This window comes from Rhinolophus sinicus, chromosome 15 (genome assembly GCF_057876585.1).
Source record: "Rhinolophus sinicus isolate RSI-liver-muscle chromosome 15, RSI-T2T, whole genome shotgun sequence".
In the NCBI taxonomy this organism is placed as follows: domain Eukaryota; kingdom Metazoa; phylum Chordata; class Mammalia; order Chiroptera; family Rhinolophidae; genus Rhinolophus; species Rhinolophus sinicus.
In genome coordinates this window covers 15,143,082-15,163,294 of record NC_142515.1, presented here as the reverse complement: position 1 = coordinate 15,163,294, position 20,213 = coordinate 15,143,082, and the positions used below count along the sequence as shown (strand labels likewise).

Below are 20,213 nucleotides of genomic sequence, written 5' to 3'. Positions count from 1 at the left end.
CAATGTGTTTTTTTATGTGCCTTTATTCAGGCTGTTTCTTCACTCTGAATCATTCTTCTTTCCCTCTCCTCTACCAAAACCACATCTTTTTGGTAAATGCTTACTTATCTTCAAAGTCTATATTGAAATATCATTTCTTCTCTGCAGCCTTTCTACTTAATACAGAATTGGTTGCTTCATTACTCTCCCAAAACATATATTTTTATCATAACATGTATATCACAATATTATATTTGTGTGTTTTTTCCCTTCTCACCCTACCCCCATTCAAAATACTCTCCCTTTTGAGGTGCTCATGGTCAGCGATTTTGTCTTAACTCACTTTGCGTCTACAATATTTACAGAGTGCCTGGAACATAGCATGCATTTTATAGAAGTGTAAACTTGATATGCTTTTTGTCAATGTATATAAAACTATAATATTATCTCTCATATGTGAGTGTGAGTGTGTGTGTGTGTGTGTGTGTGTGTGTGTGTGTGTCTGTGTGTAGTATGCCTAGAAGGATGGGTAGAGATTGCCAAAAATATAACTGTGACAGTCTGAGTTTCAATGATGTGAAGATACTACAATTTTGAAGTTTAAAAATTGACTGAATACAAAAGGGGTAATCCCTATGATCTCAACGGTCAGGATTTATGTTCTCTTTAATTCAACCCACAAGGGCGTAGAAAGGGTGGGGAGAGACTCAGGCTTGGCCTAAACTTGGTTTTGTGCCTTAGGGAGGAGCACGGAAGAATGCTCGCGAGAAGAGCAATGACCTGCTCCGTTACTACTTCTCAGATGCCAAGACGATGTACGAAGCTTTCCAAAGAGGGCTGGCTGTATCTGGTAAGCCTCGTAGTCTCACCGTGCCTGTGAGAAGACCAAAATGGGGTCTTAGTCCATACCTCTGCTTCTCTGCCTCACTTCTAAAACCCCCAGTGGTGGTCTGAATAGAATTCCAACTTACAACATGGAGGGGACATTAGCACAGTGTCAGGATGGTTGCAGGAATCAGAAAAAAATCACAGTATCAGGAAACAGCATAGGACACCCTTGGGTTTGAGACCCAGTTCTTCCATTGCCAGCTTTCTGACCTTGTGCTAACCACTTTGGCTCTCTGAATCTGTTCCTTAGTTACCACAAGAACTCCCCTGCTAAGTTGATGTTAAAGAGTCAACAATAATATGTAGAAAAGTATTTTGATTAACTCCCTAGTGCATTAGCACATTATATTTGTTTAGGAACATGTTTTTCATAAATGCAATTCCCCGGATGCAGAATCTGAGCCAAAACTAGCATGTAGGTCTCCTGACTTCTTACCTTGTCCTTGACCCCAATACCATCGTATGAGCCCATGGTGCTACTCTTAGCATCACAGAAGGCAATTATCTTTTGGACTTTCTTAGAAATATCACCACATGGGCTTTGGTGGATTCACTTGGAACATATCAAGCCTCAGTATTTATGTGTTGAATCATTAAACACAATGCTAGGTGCGTTTCCTTTCCAAAACTACTAGCTTACAGCTCTCCCTATATCTTTTTTTCTTTGGGGCGACATTCTGTACAGGCATAGGTTTGCCTGTGTGACCTCTTAGCACTCCCTTCCCTTCTGCTTTTAACTATGACTGACAATATTTACTACCAACTCCTGCCTACTGCTAACTATGCAATAGGTTCTGCTCATATATTATCTAGTTAATCCACCCTAAACCTCAGAGATTACTCTGTAATGCAGGGCCTCAGCTCCCGCTCCCCTCACAAGAAAGCAGAATATAGTGAGGCCAAAAAGGAACACTAACAGAGCCATGGATAGGTGAGTCATACCACTATACTCTTGCTGGCAGCTGGGTTGGAGATATAGGAAGCAGGAGCCACACGATCCGCAATCCACTGTCCACTTTTCTGCCAACCAACCCCCAGCCTAGCCACGGCAGTTATATTAGTGGCTAATGGCTAACGAGTAACAGCTGATGGCCACCAAGCCACAGCAGATGGTCATCTGATTACAGTTGATGGCCATCTAATAACTGAACCTGCAACTTTCCATGTGAGGCCGAGTCTGGAAACTGCTCTCTGGGGCTCTTGTCCCCAAACTCCACCCCTCCAGGGTCTTGCATCACAATCTACATGACAAGCGTCTTCCGCGAGGGGTGCTGTGTCAGGAACCCAGCTCACGAGAAAAAGTTTCAGTCCAGTTCAAGTAATGTCCCACGGGGTGTCCTCGATGTCCACCTGTTTTCTGGGCACAGCCAGGGTTTCTCCAGGTACCACCAGTCTTTCTGGGCACAGCCAGACTTCCTGGGCACAGTCAGGTTTCTCAGGGTACCGCCAGTCTTTCTGGGCACAGCCAGACTTCCTGGGCACAGCCAGGGTTCGCAGGGTACTGTGCTGGAACAATAGTGGCTCCCAGCCAAAGTGCTTACATATTCTCAACGGTGGCCAGTCCACATACAAAAAGCAAACATCCAGGGCTGGCCCGGTGGCTCAGGCGGTTGGAGCTCCGCACTCCTAACTCTGAAGGCTGCCGGTTCTATTCCCACATGGGCCAGTGGGCTCTCAACCACAAGGTTGCCGGTTCAATTCCTCGAGTCCCGCAAGGGATGGTGGGCAGCACTCCTGCAACTAAAGATTGAACACGGCATCTTGAGCTGAGCTGCCTCCCAGATGGCTCAGTTGGTTGGAGCGCATCCTCTCAACCACAAGGTTGCCGGTGGGACTCCTGCAAGGGATGGTGGGCTGTGTCCCCTGCAACTAGCAACAGCAACTGGACCTGGAGCTGAGCTGCACCCTCCACAACTAAGACTGAAAGGACAACAACTTGAAGCTGAACAGCACCCTCCACAACTAAGATTGAAAGGACAACAACTTGACTTGGAAAAAAGTCCTGGAAGTACACACTGTTCCCCAATAAAAGTCCTGTTCCCCTTACCCCGCACCAAAAAAAAAGCAAACATCCGCCAGCACCCCAACAAAGGGTCTTCCTGCACCAGCCTCACTGGCAGCTGGGTGAGAGACAGGAAGTCAATATCCACCTGTACCCCAGCAAGGGTTCTTTCTGCACCACAGTCTTGCTGGTGGCCAGGCGAGACAGAGGAAGCAAACATCCACCAGTTCCACTACATGGTGGTACGTTCCCAAGCAAACAGTCAACTGTTCCATCAAATCAGGGATGGAAGGCAATTCCCCATAGTCCTCAGTCATTTGCCAGGACTGTGTGTTGGCCCCACAACGTGTGCCCTCTCCACAGGGCGAGGGCTCCAAGTCCTCCCCAACCTGGGGGTGAGGGACGACCTTGACCTCACCCACATCCTCCACCGAGGGCTCAGCAAGCGTTTCCTCCTGGGACTACAAGTCCTGCACCTGGGCTGCCTTAGCAAGCACTTCCCAGCCCACATGGCCACTTTCTCCGGCCTATGCTGGTTGGAGAATCATCCATGTCCTTCCACCCCTCCATGGGGGTCCAGCTCATGAGAACAGTGGCCACCAGACACCACACACTGTGTGGGGGCCACAGGTCCTCCTGCCCAGAGACAGACATCATTCCTACCTGGTCGGAACCCTGCTCACTGCGCCATGTGTCATGCAGGGTCTCAGCTCCTGCTCCCTGCCTAAGAACACAGGACATGGTGAGGCCAAAAAGGAACACCAACGGAGCCATGGATAGGGGGACCATACCAGTATAATCTTGCTGGCAGCTGGGTTGGGGACACAGGAAGCAGGAGCCACACAATCTGCAATCCACTATCTGCTTTTCTGCCATCTAACCAACCCCCAGCCTAGCCATGGCAGTTATATTAGTGGTTAATGGCTAACCGGTAACAGCTGATGGCCACCCAGCCATAGCACATGGCCATCTGATTACAGCTGATGGCCATCTAATAACCAAGCCAGCACCTTTCCATGTGAGGCCATTAGCCTGGAAACTGCTTTCTGGGACTCTGTCCCCACACCCTCCTATTTTTTAAAACGAGGAAATGAAGACTCAGAGATTCAAGGACATTCTGATGGTGACCAGAACTAGAAAATGTTGCATAAGATATTTCTTTAGAATTCTTTTCCCATACTAAATTAAAATGAAACAGAGAAAGTTAAAACGGCCTCTTACATAAGACATGAGAAATCTGGCCTGGCTATTTCCACACAAAAAATGACACTTCTGGTCCCAACTGGGGCTGAATACATCAAGCCTGACATGCACTTTTGACCCCTACCCGGTGGATGGTCCATGATGTGACTCACCTGTGGGTAATGATTAAAATATAGATCCTCTGGCTTTACCTTGTTCAACTGAGTCAGAATTACTGATAGTGAGACCTAAGAATCTGAATTTTTAATAAGACTTTGGAGGAGGGGTTCTGCATGCCAGAATTTCAACTCTGTTTAGCATAGGGTAACACTTTTGCAGAGGTGTTAATGGGTCGTCTCTTTGTACATGACCGTACCTTAGAACAGAAACTAGATCTGAGCTGTGTAAGTTAATCGAAGACTAGGCTGTTGCCTGATCAAGACTTTAGCTAATTAGGCTGAAGCTGATTAGGGCACAGAGTTTAATGAGACCTCAGTCGGTGCCCCTTTGGGCCAATTACTTGACTTGTTCCTTGGCCATAACCTCTACTAGAATTTCATCAATAGGGAAGTGATAAGGAGATGCAGTATGTTTTTTTCCACATTCATCATCTCTGCCATTTATTGAATTGACTTGAAGAAGCTGTCCCAGTCCTTCCTGATTCTTAGTACCATGGGGATAATGATAGTTGGAAAGGCCAAATGACTGCATGAGCCTAGCATGGAGTTAGCATTCTATAAATGGTGGCTGTCACTAGTGATTAATGTTAGTACAATCTCATTGGTAGACCATCGGGGGCACACACTCTGGGCTGCAACAGTGGCTGTGAACACCTAAGAGGACAGGACTTGCCTGGCTTTATGGCAATTACATTCTGAGACTACTTCTCAAGCTTTCACGTATCTATTTCAACAGGAAGAAAAAGGGCTACCATATCCTATGGACAGTCTCCTCATTCATTTTTCTATATCTCTTTAATCAGAGTAGCTATCTCTTTCCTGCTTCCTTTCCTTTTTCCTTTGTCACTTAGTCTGGGAAGTTTACATATTTACCTCTGAATTCCTAGTAACCCGCTCTCTGAATGCTTCCTTTTGGCAAGACCTGAATTCCTCTCAGCAATCTGGCTAGAGCCTCTATGTCAAATTCCTTTCCCTTCCGCTTTTTGATTTATAACTTGGTCTCATTTTGGCTTAGATGTGGAAGCATCTCTGCGGGTTAGGCTTATTTCATAGCCTCATTTCACAACTTCCACGGCTTCTGTGGCTGACATTACTATTTACTCTAGTAAGTGGATGTTCCTTCACTTATTTTAATTTTAACAAGGCTGAGTAGTTTAGATGTTCAAAAGTCTAATTCTTCAACCATCAAACGTAAGACATGATTGTAAAAATATGGAAGGCAAATATACATGGGTGTACACCTGTGTGTGTCCTTGTGTGTGTATGCTCTTGTAGTTCCAATGAGCCTTGGTGTCTCAGAAGACACTCTCATATAAACAGGCAATGTGCATTAACAGATGATTCGTGAGAGTAAATAAAATTTAACAAACACAGGAAAAGGTCCCACTTTACTAGCTGTTAAAGAAACGTATACTAAAGTAATAAATGTTTAAACTTACTATCAAACCAGAAGACATGTTTAAAAAGATACAATTTAGTGTCTATGACTTGATATGTTCCTAGTTGCAGAAAAGCAAATTTTCACAATGGGTCTATTAAGCAATGTCATATTAGGTATCAAAAACCTGAGCTATTCTGACCACCCTCGCCCCTTCCCAACCCGGTTATTTCATTTTAGGGACTCTATTTTAAGAAAATGTTGTAAGTCGGAAATGATTAATTTGAAAATATTTATCATAGCATTATTTAAGGTATCAAACTTGGAAACAATCTAAATATCCACAATGAGAGGAAAGTCAGCTACAGTAGAACCAACCCGTCATCGGTTGGCCATAGTAAGGCCACTGAAATCTCTACAGAGAATAAACAATAACAACATGGGAATATTTATATCAAACAGAGAATGGAAGCAGTACAAATATATACATCAAATGAATTTAACCATGTACAACTATGCAAAGGAGCTGTGAAAAGAAAATCAGTGTTAATAATGGTGTTTATTTGATGAAATTATTGACAACTCATATTTTGATATTTTTCTAGATTTTTATGAGCATACATCTTTTTTTTCTTTTTTTTTTTTTAGTTTTAAGGAAGCTCAGTTCAATATTATCCAGTACAGGTTGTTTGTGTTTACTTGTGGGCTTTTACTGGTTCACGTTATGTGTGCTAGTCCATCTTCATGGCTTTCTCTGAATGCCTGTTACCACGGAGGTCACATATGCCAACACTGAGCCACCCCTGCTTTGTAGAGTTTCCTAAATGTTTCACGAGTAGTTTGTAAGACTCTCTTTGCCTTGGAGAACTGAGTACTTTCTGCCGTTGAATTTCCTTGGCATATAAGAGAAGCTCAGATTCTTCCGAGATTTATCCTCTGTGCCTTGTCTCTTCCTAACCCCCTTTGCCTTCTCTGATCCAAAGGATTTGCAACTGGAGCTGATTTTCTTTTAACGTTATATTTTCAGACAATGGGCCTTGCTTGGGATATAGAAAACCAAAGCAGCCCTACCGATGGCTGTCCTACAAACAGGTAAGTCAGGCCCATGGTTTGGGAGAGATTCTTTTGCTAATGTGATATCCTGAGTTAAACTTGGTCTCTTTTGGGTTTTGACTGCTTTTTCTCTCTCTCTCTCTCTCTCTTTTGTAGGTGTCTGATCGAGCAGAGTACCTGGGCTCCTGTCTGTTGTATAAAGGATATAAGCCATCACCAGACCAATTTGTTGGCATCTTTGCTCAGAACAGGCCAGAGGTAACCACGGTGCAGTTAACTCAAGGAAATGAGTCAGAACGAAATCTAAAAACTTTAAACCCCACCTCTAATCCTGGACTCTGACACTTGCTGATGACTTACCAGAGCTATTTAAAGATCTTATATTCTTACACTGGAAAGAGTTACAACCCAGGGCCTCCTGGATTCCCGGTTGACTATGTAGTGCTCTAAAGTAGATGACTGGACTTTATTTTCCAGCCCATTAAGAGTCACTTTAAGTCAGTCTGTTTGTTGCATGAGGAAAATAAGGAAGCTATAAGGAACTTGAGGATGTTTGGAAAGAGATGTATTCACATTAGAATTGGAACTTGCATGTTGTTCCTGAACTAGTAAACCACGGCATCCATTGCTACTGAAATAGGCCATTGAAACTGATTTTAGACATTAAGATGATTGGAATTAAACTTATCCCCAAGTTCAAGTTAAGTCATTAGACCCAATATTCTCAGAGAAAGTCTTTGTAGGCTTCAGAAAGTTGGATGACATATGTGCACTAGAGCCAGCTCCTTAACCAAAAACCTGAGAGGGCGCTGGCTGCACTTTTTAGTGAATCTACATACTCTGTCTTTGTAACACCACCTCTCAATAAGAAGAGATATCCTTGGCTCTAGTTTAGGAACTCCACACCAAATCTGGTGTTTTGGTCTGCTAGGGCCGGCATAACAAAATACCACAAAGTGGGTGGCTTACACAACAGAAATATATTTCCTCACAGTTCTGGAGGCTGGAAGTCCAAGATCAAGGTGTCAGCCAGTTTGATTTCTCCTGAGCCCTCTCTTTTTCGCTTGCGAATGGCTGCCTCCTCACTGTGCCCTCACATGGTCTTTGCTCTGTCATCCCTGGTGTCTCTTTGTCTTATTAATGTGACACGATGTCATAAATGTGGCCGATATGACACTAGTCATATTGGATTAAGGTCCACCCTATGACCTCACTTAACCTTAATTACCTTGTTAAAGACCCTCTTGCCAAAATCAATGGCTTTGGGGGTTAGGGCTTCAATTCAGCCTGTAACACTAGACTGACATTTCAGGATTCCCATTAGCAGGTTCTGATCCACCTTCCCAACTCATTTCCTGTCACTCTTCATGCTTCCTGATGTATGTACAGAGATGCCTTATTATCCTGTCTTGCTTTCTTCATTCCCTAAATGCCTTCTCTGCCTCTACCTCCATAACCAAATCTTACCAGTCCTTCAAAGCCCTGCTCAATTGTCATCACTCTCTCCAAAGTAATCCCAGGTAGTCTTAACCCCACCCCTGAAAGTGACCTCTGCCTCCTTAAAACTCCCTAATTGTTTTCATACTTCATATGGATAGAACTTATCACCCTCCACCTTTGTATCCTGGTCTACCTTTGTATTTTCATTGTCTCTGTGCCTATCTTATCTCCTTTATTTTACTGTACTTTGTGGCATTAGCCGTGGCAGTCCCTAGGGCCCCACAGTGATTTTTTAAATACAAGGTAATCAAATAAGAACTTGTTGGCTAAATGACTAAATGAATACCTTTGCTTTCCAACGTGTTCCCCAGTCCTTACTTGAACTTGTCTCCTACAGTGGATCATCTCTGAGCTAGCTTGTTATACGTACTCCATGGTAGCCGTCCCCCTGTATGATACCCTGGGAGCAGAAGCCGTCATATACATTATCAACAAGGGTAAAACTTTGCTCTTACATTATAACTTGATTCTTTCTTAATGCTGAGCAATTCCTCATGATCTGCGCTTGTTAGCAGATGTGGAATGCTGTGACTAGAACAACGGTCCAGTCTTGTCCTGTGGTACCTAGGACATAATTTACAGGAAGGTTGCAAGAAGCCCATGCGGCAGCTATATGCACAGATGGAGGAGTCAGTGAAGTGCTTTAAGGTGACACAGTATGACAATGTCGTTTAGAGATGAGACTATTTACTTTAGCCACACTGGATGGAAGGCCAGAGTGAGTGACTAAATCACTGTGAAAGGACAGATTTAATTTCCTATTCGTATTCATCTAAGTCCGTACAGGTAACCACCATGTACCAAGGTCCATAGTGAGTCTGTAGAAAAAAATGTCTTTGTTAAGGAAACAAGTGTAAGTTCAATGGCCAAGTAACAGCTCTTTCACATATCCAAGATATTACTTTCTGTCACAGAACTAGTAGCTTAAATGAGTAGATCCATTCGAAATATAGACACAATCAGAAGTTTTCTATTTGTGTAAAGAAGTATCAAAGCAAATGCTAACATTTAGAATCATAAAATGCTTGTCTGCTAAAATACCATTTGACCCTCCCTCTCTTCTAATCCCGCCCCCAAATAAAACACATTGACAGGACCACCACGAAGCGATTCATACTCATTGTCTGTATTCTTAAGCAGAAGGAATTTGGTGGCCTCTCTAGAAACTATAAACTGTGTTGACAGCATGTAAGAAAACTCTACACTACTGTTTCAATTAAGCTCATTTATTATCAATGGAACATTTCAGCTTTTATGCATTATAAATCTGATTTGCAGACATAATATCCTTTGAGGGCCCCGTAGCTTGGAAATTTTCAAAAATCTTTTCCTTCTTGTAAGGCAATCAGGTACATAGCCAAGCAGACGGATGACCTCTAGCTCTATTTCTGATTTCAGCTGAGATTGCCACGGTGATCTGTGATACACCCCAAAAGGCCTCGAACCTGATAGAAAATGTGGAGAAGGATCTTATCCCAGGACTGAAAATGATCATCCTCATGGATCCCTTTGAGGATGACCTGAAGGAAAGAGGGGAGAAACGTGGAGTTGAGGTCTTATCCTTCTATGAGGCTGAGGTAATAGTCTGTCTGAAACTCAAGTCCCAGATCAAAGGCTAGTGTGACACCACGGGCAGCTTGCAGGGTATCTATACTAGAGTACAGGCTGCTGCTCTCCAGGGGTGGCAGGAAACAAGAAAATTAGACTCATGCTGTGAAACTTTGAGAATAATTTCCCCAAGACAACTCAGAAACCATGCTAAGGGATGAGAAAGTCTGTAGCTATTGTGCACAGCCTTCTAAGTAGGGCATTTATAAATACAGAGGTTCGTGGTAGTTAAGAAGATGGTCCTAGAGCTAGGATTCTTGGGTTCCTAGTTAGCTGACCTTGGGTAAGTTTTTCCACATCTCCCTTTCCTTTTATGTAAAATGAGGATAAAATAGTCCCTATCTCACAGAGGAGTTATTGTAAAGAGTTAACTGAGTTAATATATATAACGTGCCCAGGACAGTGACTAGAATGTAGTAAACCTTGAAACAGCAAGCTTTCATCTTATTCAAAAAGATTTAGCAATGATCTTGGATGACTGAATCTTAAGAGTATGGTGAGAAGTTTGGACATTTGGGATTTGCCCTCTTAAGGTTTGTATTCTAGATAAACCTTAGGCTCCTCTCTGAGGCTTCTGGGCCTGTTCCAGTTGGAACTTTGGTTATATATAAGAGGTCTTATGGAAAAGGGAAAGAGAGGGCTGTATTTGTCAGAAGTCTATCCATTTCAACTCATATCTTTCTTTCTTGGCTTTCTGTTCATGTAGAATCTAGGCAAAGAGAACTACAGAAAACCCGTGGTAAGTTTTCTTCTGCTCATATTTGAATCTTGCACGTTCACCTTGCAACGATCACGGTAGACTAACCTCTTGTGCTTCCCCCTCCAGCCTCCGAGACCAGAAGACCTGGGCATCATCTGCTTCACCAGTGGGACCACAGGTCAGTGCCCATGAAGCTGTCCTAGAGGCCCCCTGTCAGCCAACACTATGGCTTGAGTCACTAACCACTGATAAGCTGGTAACTATACCCTACAATGAGCCCTATACTTAAGGGCTTATAGCCTAAGGTTTTTGAGTATGGATCCCCAAATAGAAAACTGTAAGCGTAAGCAAATAAACTTCATTGAACCTACTGGGAGGTGTTTACATGCTATGGATTTCAGCAGTCTTGAAGATGGCATCAGAAAGTCAGCTTTCTTCCCCAACCCACCACTCTCTCAATCTGACGCCTCTAGAATGATCACTTAATCAAGGTGACACAATGACAGTTGTACACAGATCACTGTGAGCTCCCCCATCCCCACCTGGAGGTACCTGTTTATTAGAACCCTTATTAGCTTATGATGTTGCCCATAGTGGCCTACAGTTACGTCCTTTTCATTGTGGCCCCTTAAAAGGTGATCGCTAGGTAATATCATTAAATCTGAAGTCTTCAGCATAAAAACAGCACAAGGGGAGGAGATTACTTGGATTCTTTTTTTCGACTGTGTTGCTATCTGAAATCATGGCTGTGCCCTGTGTGGTGGTAGAAGGTTATCAGCAGTAGACTCTTTGTGGGCATTAATCATGTGTAAACAGAGTCATATATCATCGACTCAGAGTTAGAGAGTGCCCGGAGAAGCTCTTGGCTCTCTGGAACAGAACCAATGGAATGTTGCTTCTTATTTCAAAGCCAAAGCTACCTACGAGCTATATAAAGGATCTTTCTCTCCACCTCTTGTTTTCTACAGGTAACCCCAAAGGAGCCATGATAACCCATGAAAATGTTATTTCGAATTCTTCTGCTTTTCTCAGATGTGTGGAGGTCAGTGGTCAATTGAAAAAGAGATCCTCATTAAAATGTGAATCTGTCAAAAGATTTTAATCTTGAAGTTAGAAGAGGCAGAGAGGAAAACAAATGAAATAAAAAACAGGTTAATGGCCTGAGTGTGGACAAATACTTCTGCATTTTGGTCTGGAGGACTGTGCATTTTCCACCCTTAGTCTTTCAGGATCGCTGCAGACCTCTACATTCAGCTCTTAGAGTTAGACGGTGCATTACCTGGACAACTGTATGTGGCACTCCTGGGAAGAAGTAGTTTTTAAACTGTTTTTTAAATTTCAATTGAGTTAGAATTGACATCTAACATTACATTAGTTTCAGGTGTACCACATCACGATTCAATATTTGTATATATTGCAAAACGATCCTCACAATAAGTCTAGTTAACGTCCATCACCACACATAGTTACCAATTCCTTTTTCTTGGGATGAGAACTTTTAAGATCTACTCTCTTAGCAACTTTCAAATATACAATAGAGTATTATTAACTACAGTTAATAGATGTAGTTCTTAAATCTCCTTTGGAAGAGAAAGTTGGCATTAATCCAATGTTGTTTCCCCTTTGTTCCTGATCTCCAGCATACCTTTCAGCCCACCCCTGAGGATGTGACCATATCTTACCTCCCCTTGGCTCATATGTTTGAGAGGATTGTACAGGTGAGTGCTCTGTGTTCTTAGCAGGTATGTGGAAAGGGAGTCCTGACTTGCTAGTCCCTTGTTTATTCCAAAGGCGACTATACAACATTTATAGTCCTTTCTCTAACGTGAAGGGCACAGGTAGGAAGTTGGCACAGCTATGTCTGAATCCTGTCATTACCCCTCACTTTCTGTGGAGCCTTCCTGTTAATTCTGTGTGTCCAATGGGGCTAATGATTGCTCCTGCCTTCACACTGGGTACCTGCGAGTCTAGTGCCATCATAGCCCGAAGCTTACTATCAACTCTTAATTCTGAGCTGGTAGGGACACTTTTTTCCTTTTAATTTTATTTTGGTTCCAAATTTTGAAAAGACCTTGGATTGGATAAAAGGAAACTCCCCACAGAGAGGCCAAGAGGGGGTATTTGATCCTGATAAGATGTCCAGAGTGTATAAATAAGGTAGAGCCATTCAGGATCGTGTGTGTGCCAAAGGAGAGCTGACCGTCTGTGAGTGGACAGGCTTTTCAAGCTAGTCTGAAGCTGATTTAAGGACTGAAAGCAGTGCTGGCCTTTCCAAAACAGGTGGTAGTATGGATGGAAAATCCTCTCTCTGCTTGCCCCTTAAATACCTCTTTGACCAGCTTATTTGTTCATGCATGAAATGCAAAAATGAAAGATCCAGTTCCTTGGGCTAAAGTGCCGATTAATAAAATATTGATTCTAATAGCGTATTTTTTCACTTTTTAATGCTTATGATTGAGATAGTCTCACCAGTATAGGCATGTCCTAGTTTAATCAGCGGTGTTTTCTCTTAGTGCTGTAGCACTGAAATGCACCATAAGCAGCAAAGTCTCTGATAACATCCTCTGAGAGGTGCTGCCAGAAGTCCTGCATTGGAACCAGTGCAAGTGCCAGAAGTTTTTGGAGACAGTGGAGTTGTAGATCAGCTTGAAGAACTGTGGCCCTCAGAAGGACACATGCTTCTCAGGCACCATCGGGCTAACATCCAATCCTTGCCCCATGTTCTCCGTATGTGTTCTGGGGAACCAGCAGCACGGTGATGAGGCCCAGGCTGTGGATGTCCCCTATATGGACATCGAGGCACTGAAGTAACACAACACAACTAAGAAACTGGCCAGGAAGCTGACCAAGAAGTATGATGCCCTTTTGGCTTCAGAGTTTCTGATCAAGCAGATCCCACGAATCTTGGGCCCAGGCCTGAATAAGTCCGACAAGTTCCCTTCCTTGTTGACCCACAATGAAAATGTGGTGGCCAAAGTCAATGAAGTGAAATCCACAGTCAAGTTCCAGATGGAGAAGGTGCTGTGTCTGGCAGTGGCCGTTGCGTGAAGATGACCGATGATGAGCTTGAGTTCAACATCCACTTAGCTGTCAATTTCTTGGTGCCATTGCTCAGAAAGATTGTCCAGATTGTCCAAGCTTTATACAGCAAGAGCACAAGTGTCCTAAGGCACAGCTTAAACCCCAGTGCTGCCATTAAAAACCAGAAACTAAAGAATGGTCTCTCACAAAGGGTGATGTCTTAGGTTGTTACCCTAAGAGCTGTGGGTAGAGTGGGGGTCGGCCCTCGGTCTCCCAATCTGTCTTACCTGTCCTGTCACCTCAGCAGAAATGAGTTTCCATCCTGTCTTGGGGTAGGCGCTCAGAGTTCTGGGTACCTGAAATGTTAAGGGTGGGGGGTGTTATAGAGAGAAAAGTGCCTGGGGACATCCACTCAGTTCTTCGATTCTATCCAAGATAGGCCCCACCTGAAGTGGCCCTTTGGCTCTGAGCCCTATTCTTTGGTTTTGCTTTCAGTTTGTTGTGTACACTTGTGGAGCCAAAGTTGGGTTTTTCCAAGGAGATATTCGACTGCTGGCCGATGACATGAAGACTCTGCAGCCCACAGTGTTTCCTGTGGTCCCTCGGCTCCTTAACAGGATCTACGATAAGGTAGTAATTATGCTTCTGTTGGGCTGTACCTGAGATGAAGGAATTGTCTGTGGTTCAGGCCGGACTGAGGCCCTTAGGGACTCTATGTTGCTAAGAAATGTGTCTGCTTCCACCCTCCCACTCCTACAAGCGTCTATTTACAGCCCCATTGACAAATGCAACTGAAAACCATAGTAAATGAAATCCCCTTTCCTCTGGTTGAGATTACTTAGACCTGATTTGGAGAAAGAAGTCAATTCATAAACTTGGGGAGCCCCTCAACATTTAGCCAACTCCTAAGAAGTTGTTACCCTGATTTCATAACAGCTACTAGTTATTGAGCTTCTTGCTGAGTCCCCATGGTAAACTTTTCATCATCTAATCCTCACAAAAGCACAGGAAATCACATCTTAACGTATAGATGAGGAGACTCAGCCTCAGAGGTTAAAGAACTTGCCCAGGTTCATATCTAATAAAAGGTCAGGCCAGAATCAGATTGTCACATAATCATTTTAGCTGTCATTAGTCAGTGCTCTATTTTTCATTAGAGATTGCAAAGTGGAGATTTTTTTTCTAATTCAATCATTTCTCCTGCATTAAGTAGCTGAGATTCTTCCATAATGGCATAAAAAATATTTCATTCTTTTCCTTTATTTATCAGTCGTCAAAAGGATGAATTGTTGCCTCAACGATCTTCAAAACTGGCCAATGAGATTATTTTCTTGGTAATGTTATGAACTCATGATTTGTATGCTTAATCCATTTCAGTCATTCTTCTTGGTGTTAGAATTTTCTCATTTGGAGGTTGGGAGCCCCACCATGTTGCTTGTGTGTCCTTTTGACATGACCCCAGCGGTCTTGGATAGCTTCATTGCTTTCTGGCCTAAAATGTCTCAAGTTCATCTTATATGATTCTCACCCAAGTCTTGGTTTGGCTAATTTCTCCAAGGAGCTCTTGGAACTGGAATATGAACCCAGGCAATATAATTACAGAACTCAGGCTCTTAACTGTGAGCCCAATCACCTCATAATTCCACAGACATGGGAGCCCTGAAGAAGTAACACATGGCCATTCTTCCTAAGTTTGGCCCCCGATTCTGAGATTCTAGCATTCCTCTTCACACTTGTGAATCTCACCAAGTGCTATCCTGGGGCTCCCATGACAGGACAGGCAATGTCCCAATACACAGATGATCCCTGGACATTGAAAACCTTTGTTTCTATCAGACTCGTTAACAATTCTAACAGTTTCCTCACCATGTGATAGGATTATTAGATTTGGTTGTCGTTATGACTTTTGTCCATTTGTTGCACATTTTTTATTTGGGAGAGATAGCTATTTTATAATATAGTATTAACACACAGTTCACTTCTGGAACTTATTTTAAAAATGGAGGACTTTATTAGCATGAGTCTCTAAATTCTGGCTCTTTGTCAGTGACTTGTTAGGGGGAGTCTTGTGAACATTGAAGAAAGGTAAATATCTTAAAGGATGAGAGAGGTGTCATGATAACATAATGGAGGCAGCATCTGAGTGTAGGTCTTGGAGAGAGATGGTGAGATATTGGCAAAATGATGGTACAGGCATAAGTAGATTCCAGAGTCTAGAGCACAGTTGGCATTAGAGGGTGAAGACAGGCAATCTCGTTTGACTGAAGGCCCATGAATGGGAGTATAAATATGGAAGAGGGCCGGAGAGTCATCTTTGAATTTTGAACTGGAAAAGAACTTTGATTTCCTTTATCTAACTTCCAGTAGGAAGGAGCCATGAAGGTCAGAATAGGGGATTCAGGATTTAATTTTGTAAATAAGGTGGCTTTCTTCGAGTTGTACTGGCAAAGCTCTCCTTTGGCAAGAGTGTGGTTGATGGGTTATAGAGTCATGATGAGACCAGAGTCAAGGAGACTAGGGAAATCATGAGAGCTTAGAAAATGGTGTAAGAATTAAGTCTGAAGGGAAGAAATGATCTAAGTAGGAAAGTCTGTTGTGTTTTCTATGCTGAGACTAAGGGAATTGTAGTAATAGAGAAAGGTGGTATTTCTCCAAATCTAGCATATGTAAGAATCAGAGGGGCAAAGGGTGGGAGAAGTGACACTTATTTAAAAAATCAGACTCCTAGGCTCTTCTTTGATATACTAAATCCAAAACGCTAAGGGTGCTGGCCATTGAGCTGTTTTTCATCTAGCAATCCCAGGTGACTTTGTAGGTACATGTTGACTGTCTTTTGAGGATATGCTTATCTCAGCTGCCAAGAATGAGGTATCTGGAGGTGCTGGGGCTCTATATGGATGTGCTGAGTTCACTTCTTTCTTACTGTGGACATAATTCTCTGGACTCATCATTATTCAGCCAACCAGTTCATGAATGAGAGCCACTTCCTTTTGAAGCTAGAAAGCGTCATCTCTTGTCACTGATGAGCCTTGGTGAGTATCTCGAATAGGTTTCCGACTAAAAGGAGTTATCACTCTGCAGGTTCAAAATGAAGCCAAGACACCCTTTAAGAAGTTCCTGCTGAACTTGGCTATTACCAGTAAATTCAATGAAGTGAAGAGGGGTGTCATCAGACGCAACAGTGTGTGGGACAAGATCATCTTTTCTAGGATCCAGGTAGGTTGGGTGGGTCCTGGACAGAGCCAGGCAAATATCTAGGCTGCCCACTGTCTCAGCATATTTTGCTTTTCCTGTGATGGTCAAACATCTCTTTAATTGGAGATCCTTTCGTATGTTCTGTGTTCACTCACCATTTGAGATCTCTCTTGGATAACTTTGTCACTACAGGAAATTGGTCAAAAATCAAAAAGTGGATTTTACTGCGGTTCTAGCACACTCTCTTGTTCTTGTAGGTGGTCTGTTGAGATTGTAAGCAATTCGAAGAGACCCAATATACAAATTATCTGAGGAAATTAAAAAATATATATTCAGATCTAGTCCCAGCTATGAATGGTAGTGATAATAAAAGTTAACATTTTAATTGTTTTTTTCCATAATGCCAGGCCCTATTCTACGTGCTTTGTAAATTACCATGTTTAATTCTCACAAAAACAGTGTGTAGGTTATTCTACCCATTTTGCAAGGAAGGAAGCTGAAACCAAGGGGATAGGCTTCAGCAGGTCTCGTTTCTCCTGAACAGGCCAACCTGGGCGGGAAAGTTCACATCATGGTTACTGGAGCCGCCCCCATCTCCTCTTCTGTCTTGACGTTCCTCCGGGCAGCACTGGGATGTCCGGTAAGCCTAGCACCTTTGATAGCTTATTTCACATTTGCACAAATAAGGCTCATTGTTCAAATCACAGTTAAAACACGACGGAAAAGTGCCAAGGAGAAAGTCACCCAAAGTCTCAAATTCAGGAAAAAATATCCTTCTGGTCGCCTTTTATGCATCTGTGTATGGAAACCTTTCCATAAATGGCACCAGTGTTCTAAAATTCTTGTTAAACACTGTTCCTTGTCAAATAAAGATCTACATTATTTGAATGGTTTTGGACGTAACTAGTTTTCTATTGATAGACACTGAGTTCTTACCATTTTTTCCCCCATTATATTCAATGAAATCATAAGGATACCTTTAATGTGTATGCAATTATCAATTTGGGATAACTCCCTACGAGTAGGGAAGGTTGGGTCAAAGTACACGTTTTCAGTTTTGTTTTTTTGTTTTTTTTTCACGTTAATGCAGATTATCAAACTTCCCTCCAGTAAGATCTTGTCTTTTTTATAGATTTCTGCAGTAATGCAGTCTTGCCAGTGACCAGCTTTGTCAGTCATTTAAATCTTAGCCCATCAGATACATGAAAAACCTTACTGCAGTTTTGTGTTTTTTATTAACACTGAAGCTCTTTTCTACTGCTTATCAGCATTTGTATTTTTTCCATGAATTATTCTATTACTTGTCTGTAGAAAAATAGGCAAAGGATAATTTGGTTCTTTCACATTGCTTTCGAAGAGTTCCTCATATGGTAATAATACTCACCTTTGTCATGTGAGACATATTTCTCCTAGTCTCATCTTTGCCTTATGTATTGCTATAGCAAAGTTTCAAATGTTTATACATAATAGTTAGATTGGATTGATCTTTCCTATGTAGTTTTTAAATTGCTTAGACAGGATTTCCTAACCCCCAGTATTTCATAAAACTGTTTTCATCCATATTTTTTGGTAATCTTATGGTTTTTTTTGTTTTGTTTTTTTTTTTCAATTAATCTGCCCCATTGAAATTCAGTGCAAGGGGTGGGGCATAGATATTGTCTTTCATTCTTTTGTTTTTTTCCCAAATAGCTAACTAGTTCATTCGACCAGCACTCACAGCGTGAGGCTGAGCACTCACAGCCTGGTCTTCAGAGTGGCCCATACTCATATAACCATTATCAAAAAAGATTCTGTGTTGATGCCAAAGCCAGAGGTCCTCTAGTTTTTCAAATGAGTACCCTCTTGGCCATTCTTAATACTTCCCTTTCCCTCAGCCCCCAAAACCAATAGATCAGACGTTCCTGTTGTCACATCCCTCCCAGAAATGCCTTCCTCTTTAAGTCTACCAATTCTGCTTATCACAAGCCACACACCCATTGTAGTAGCCTATGCCCTTCTTTCCTTCCACCAGCCTCTCTCCAGTCAAGATCATCCTCTCTCCCAGGCGTTGGCAAACTGCAACACTGGCGAAATCTGGTCCATTGCCTGTTTTTATAAAAGTAAAATTTTAGTGGAGCACAGCCATGGCTATTTACTTATGCACTGTCTAGTGCTGCTTTCATGCTGCGCTGGCAGAGTTAAGTTGTTAAGACAGAGACCACGTGGCTCACAAAGCCAAAATTTTTACTACCTGGTCCAATACAGAAGAAGCCTGCCAACTCTTGTTCTATACCACAGTTAGAGCTTTTTCCCTTAAAAAGTGCTACTTCACTTCTATCCGAAGTGCTCCATTGCCCAGGATCAAGTCCAGTTGCCATTGGGTTACACATCACTTAATGAAAAACTCGTATTTTTCCATCAACTAGAAATGCCACATTTCCCAAAATATTGTATAAATTTCCATACTTTGGTCTGTTTCTGAACTCCTAGTTGTAATGACTTAGTAGCTCAGGCATTAATTCAAAATATAATGACACTAAGTGTTCTCCAACCCTCAGAGACCTTGTCTTGCCAGGAGGCCTGGCCAGCCAGCTCATGCTCTATCTTGAGTCAGTCTCAAAGCCCTTCTTTGGTTTCCCCAGGTGTTTGAAGCTTATGGTCAAACAGAATGCACTGCTGGCTGTACGTTTACATTACCTGGGGACTGGACACCAGGTAGGTTCTCCACCTACTGGGCAGGAGGTACAGTGGTTGGGAGAAAGGTTCTAACTGAACGTGGACTTTTGAGTTTCGATTACTCAGTGCTCTGGATGAATATGGCAAAGGCCAATCTCAGGTATTGCTCCAGACCTTCCTACTCTGGCAGATTATTTTTCAGTCTTATTTTTTTAGAGCCAATCCATAAATATCTGTGAACTACGCCTAGAATTCTCGCTGTTTATGGTTCCCCAGCTGATCCGTGTGGTGTGTTCTAGGCCATGTTGGAGTCCCCCTCGCTTGCAATCACGTGAAGCTGGAAGATGTGCCTGACATGAACTACTTTTCAGTGAATAATGAAGGCGAGGTGGGTCGGTTGTGCCCAGTAGGCATGTCCAGACAGTCATGGTGGGATGTTTGCATCAGGAGAGCACACAATTGTGAGCACGCTTGGGTTTGATTCTTTTGAGATCTGGAGCAAGGAATTGAATGTCTTAGAACCTCTCTTTCTGATCCCGCATAATAGGGATTAAAATCTGGTGCTCTTCACACTGTAGTGGGAACCAGCAAATGATGTAAAGGGTGGGAGCAGGTGTTTTGTAAAGTACCCACGCTGGGAGTCGCAGCTTTTGCTATTGCCACCAACTTGGACCATCTTACGTGCAGATCTGCATTAAGGGGACCAATGTGTTCAAAGGATACCTGAAGGACCCTGAGAAGACGGAGGAAGCCCTGGACAAGGACGGCTGGCTTCACACAGGGGACATTGGTCGCTGGCTCCCGGTGGGTGTTTCTTCAAAACTTTTGGGAGTCTGTACTGCGGACTAGGAAGAACCATCTGCTTACAAATAA

General features: G+C 42.8%; 1 protein-coding gene and 1 pseudogene across 3 annotated transcripts in view; both read left to right on the top strand.

Moving 5' to 3' along the window:
• ACSL5 (acyl-CoA synthetase long chain family member 5) overlaps positions 1–20,213 on the top strand; it is a 46,192-nt gene that overhangs the window by 21,184 nt on the left and 4,795 nt on the right. For all 3 annotated transcript variants that reach the window (XM_019725142.3, XM_019725140.3, XM_074339064.2), the window contains exons 3-17: positions 721–829; positions 6,636–6,700; positions 6,818–6,919; positions 8,499–8,598; positions 9,560–9,738; positions 10,476–10,508; positions 10,596–10,647; positions 11,438–11,511; positions 12,110–12,187; positions 13,986–14,120; positions 16,572–16,706; positions 17,230–17,325; positions 19,307–19,379; positions 19,640–19,728; positions 20,028–20,144. In XM_019725142.3, coding sequence (XP_019580701.3) covers positions 721–829; positions 6,636–6,700; positions 6,818–6,919; positions 8,499–8,598; positions 9,560–9,738; positions 10,476–10,508; positions 10,596–10,647; positions 11,438–11,511; positions 12,110–12,187; positions 13,986–14,120; positions 16,572–16,706; positions 17,230–17,325; positions 19,307–19,379; positions 19,640–19,728; positions 20,028–20,144 — 1,437 coding nt within the window. The remainder of the gene's footprint in view (positions 1–720; positions 830–6,635; positions 6,701–6,817; positions 6,920–8,498; positions 8,599–9,559; positions 9,739–10,475; positions 10,509–10,595; positions 10,648–11,437; positions 11,512–12,109; positions 12,188–13,985; positions 14,121–16,571; positions 16,707–17,229; positions 17,326–19,306; positions 19,380–19,639; positions 19,729–20,027; positions 20,145–20,213) is intronic.
• LOC109443859 (large ribosomal subunit protein uL1 pseudogene) lies at positions 12,400–13,861 on the top strand (annotated as a pseudogene).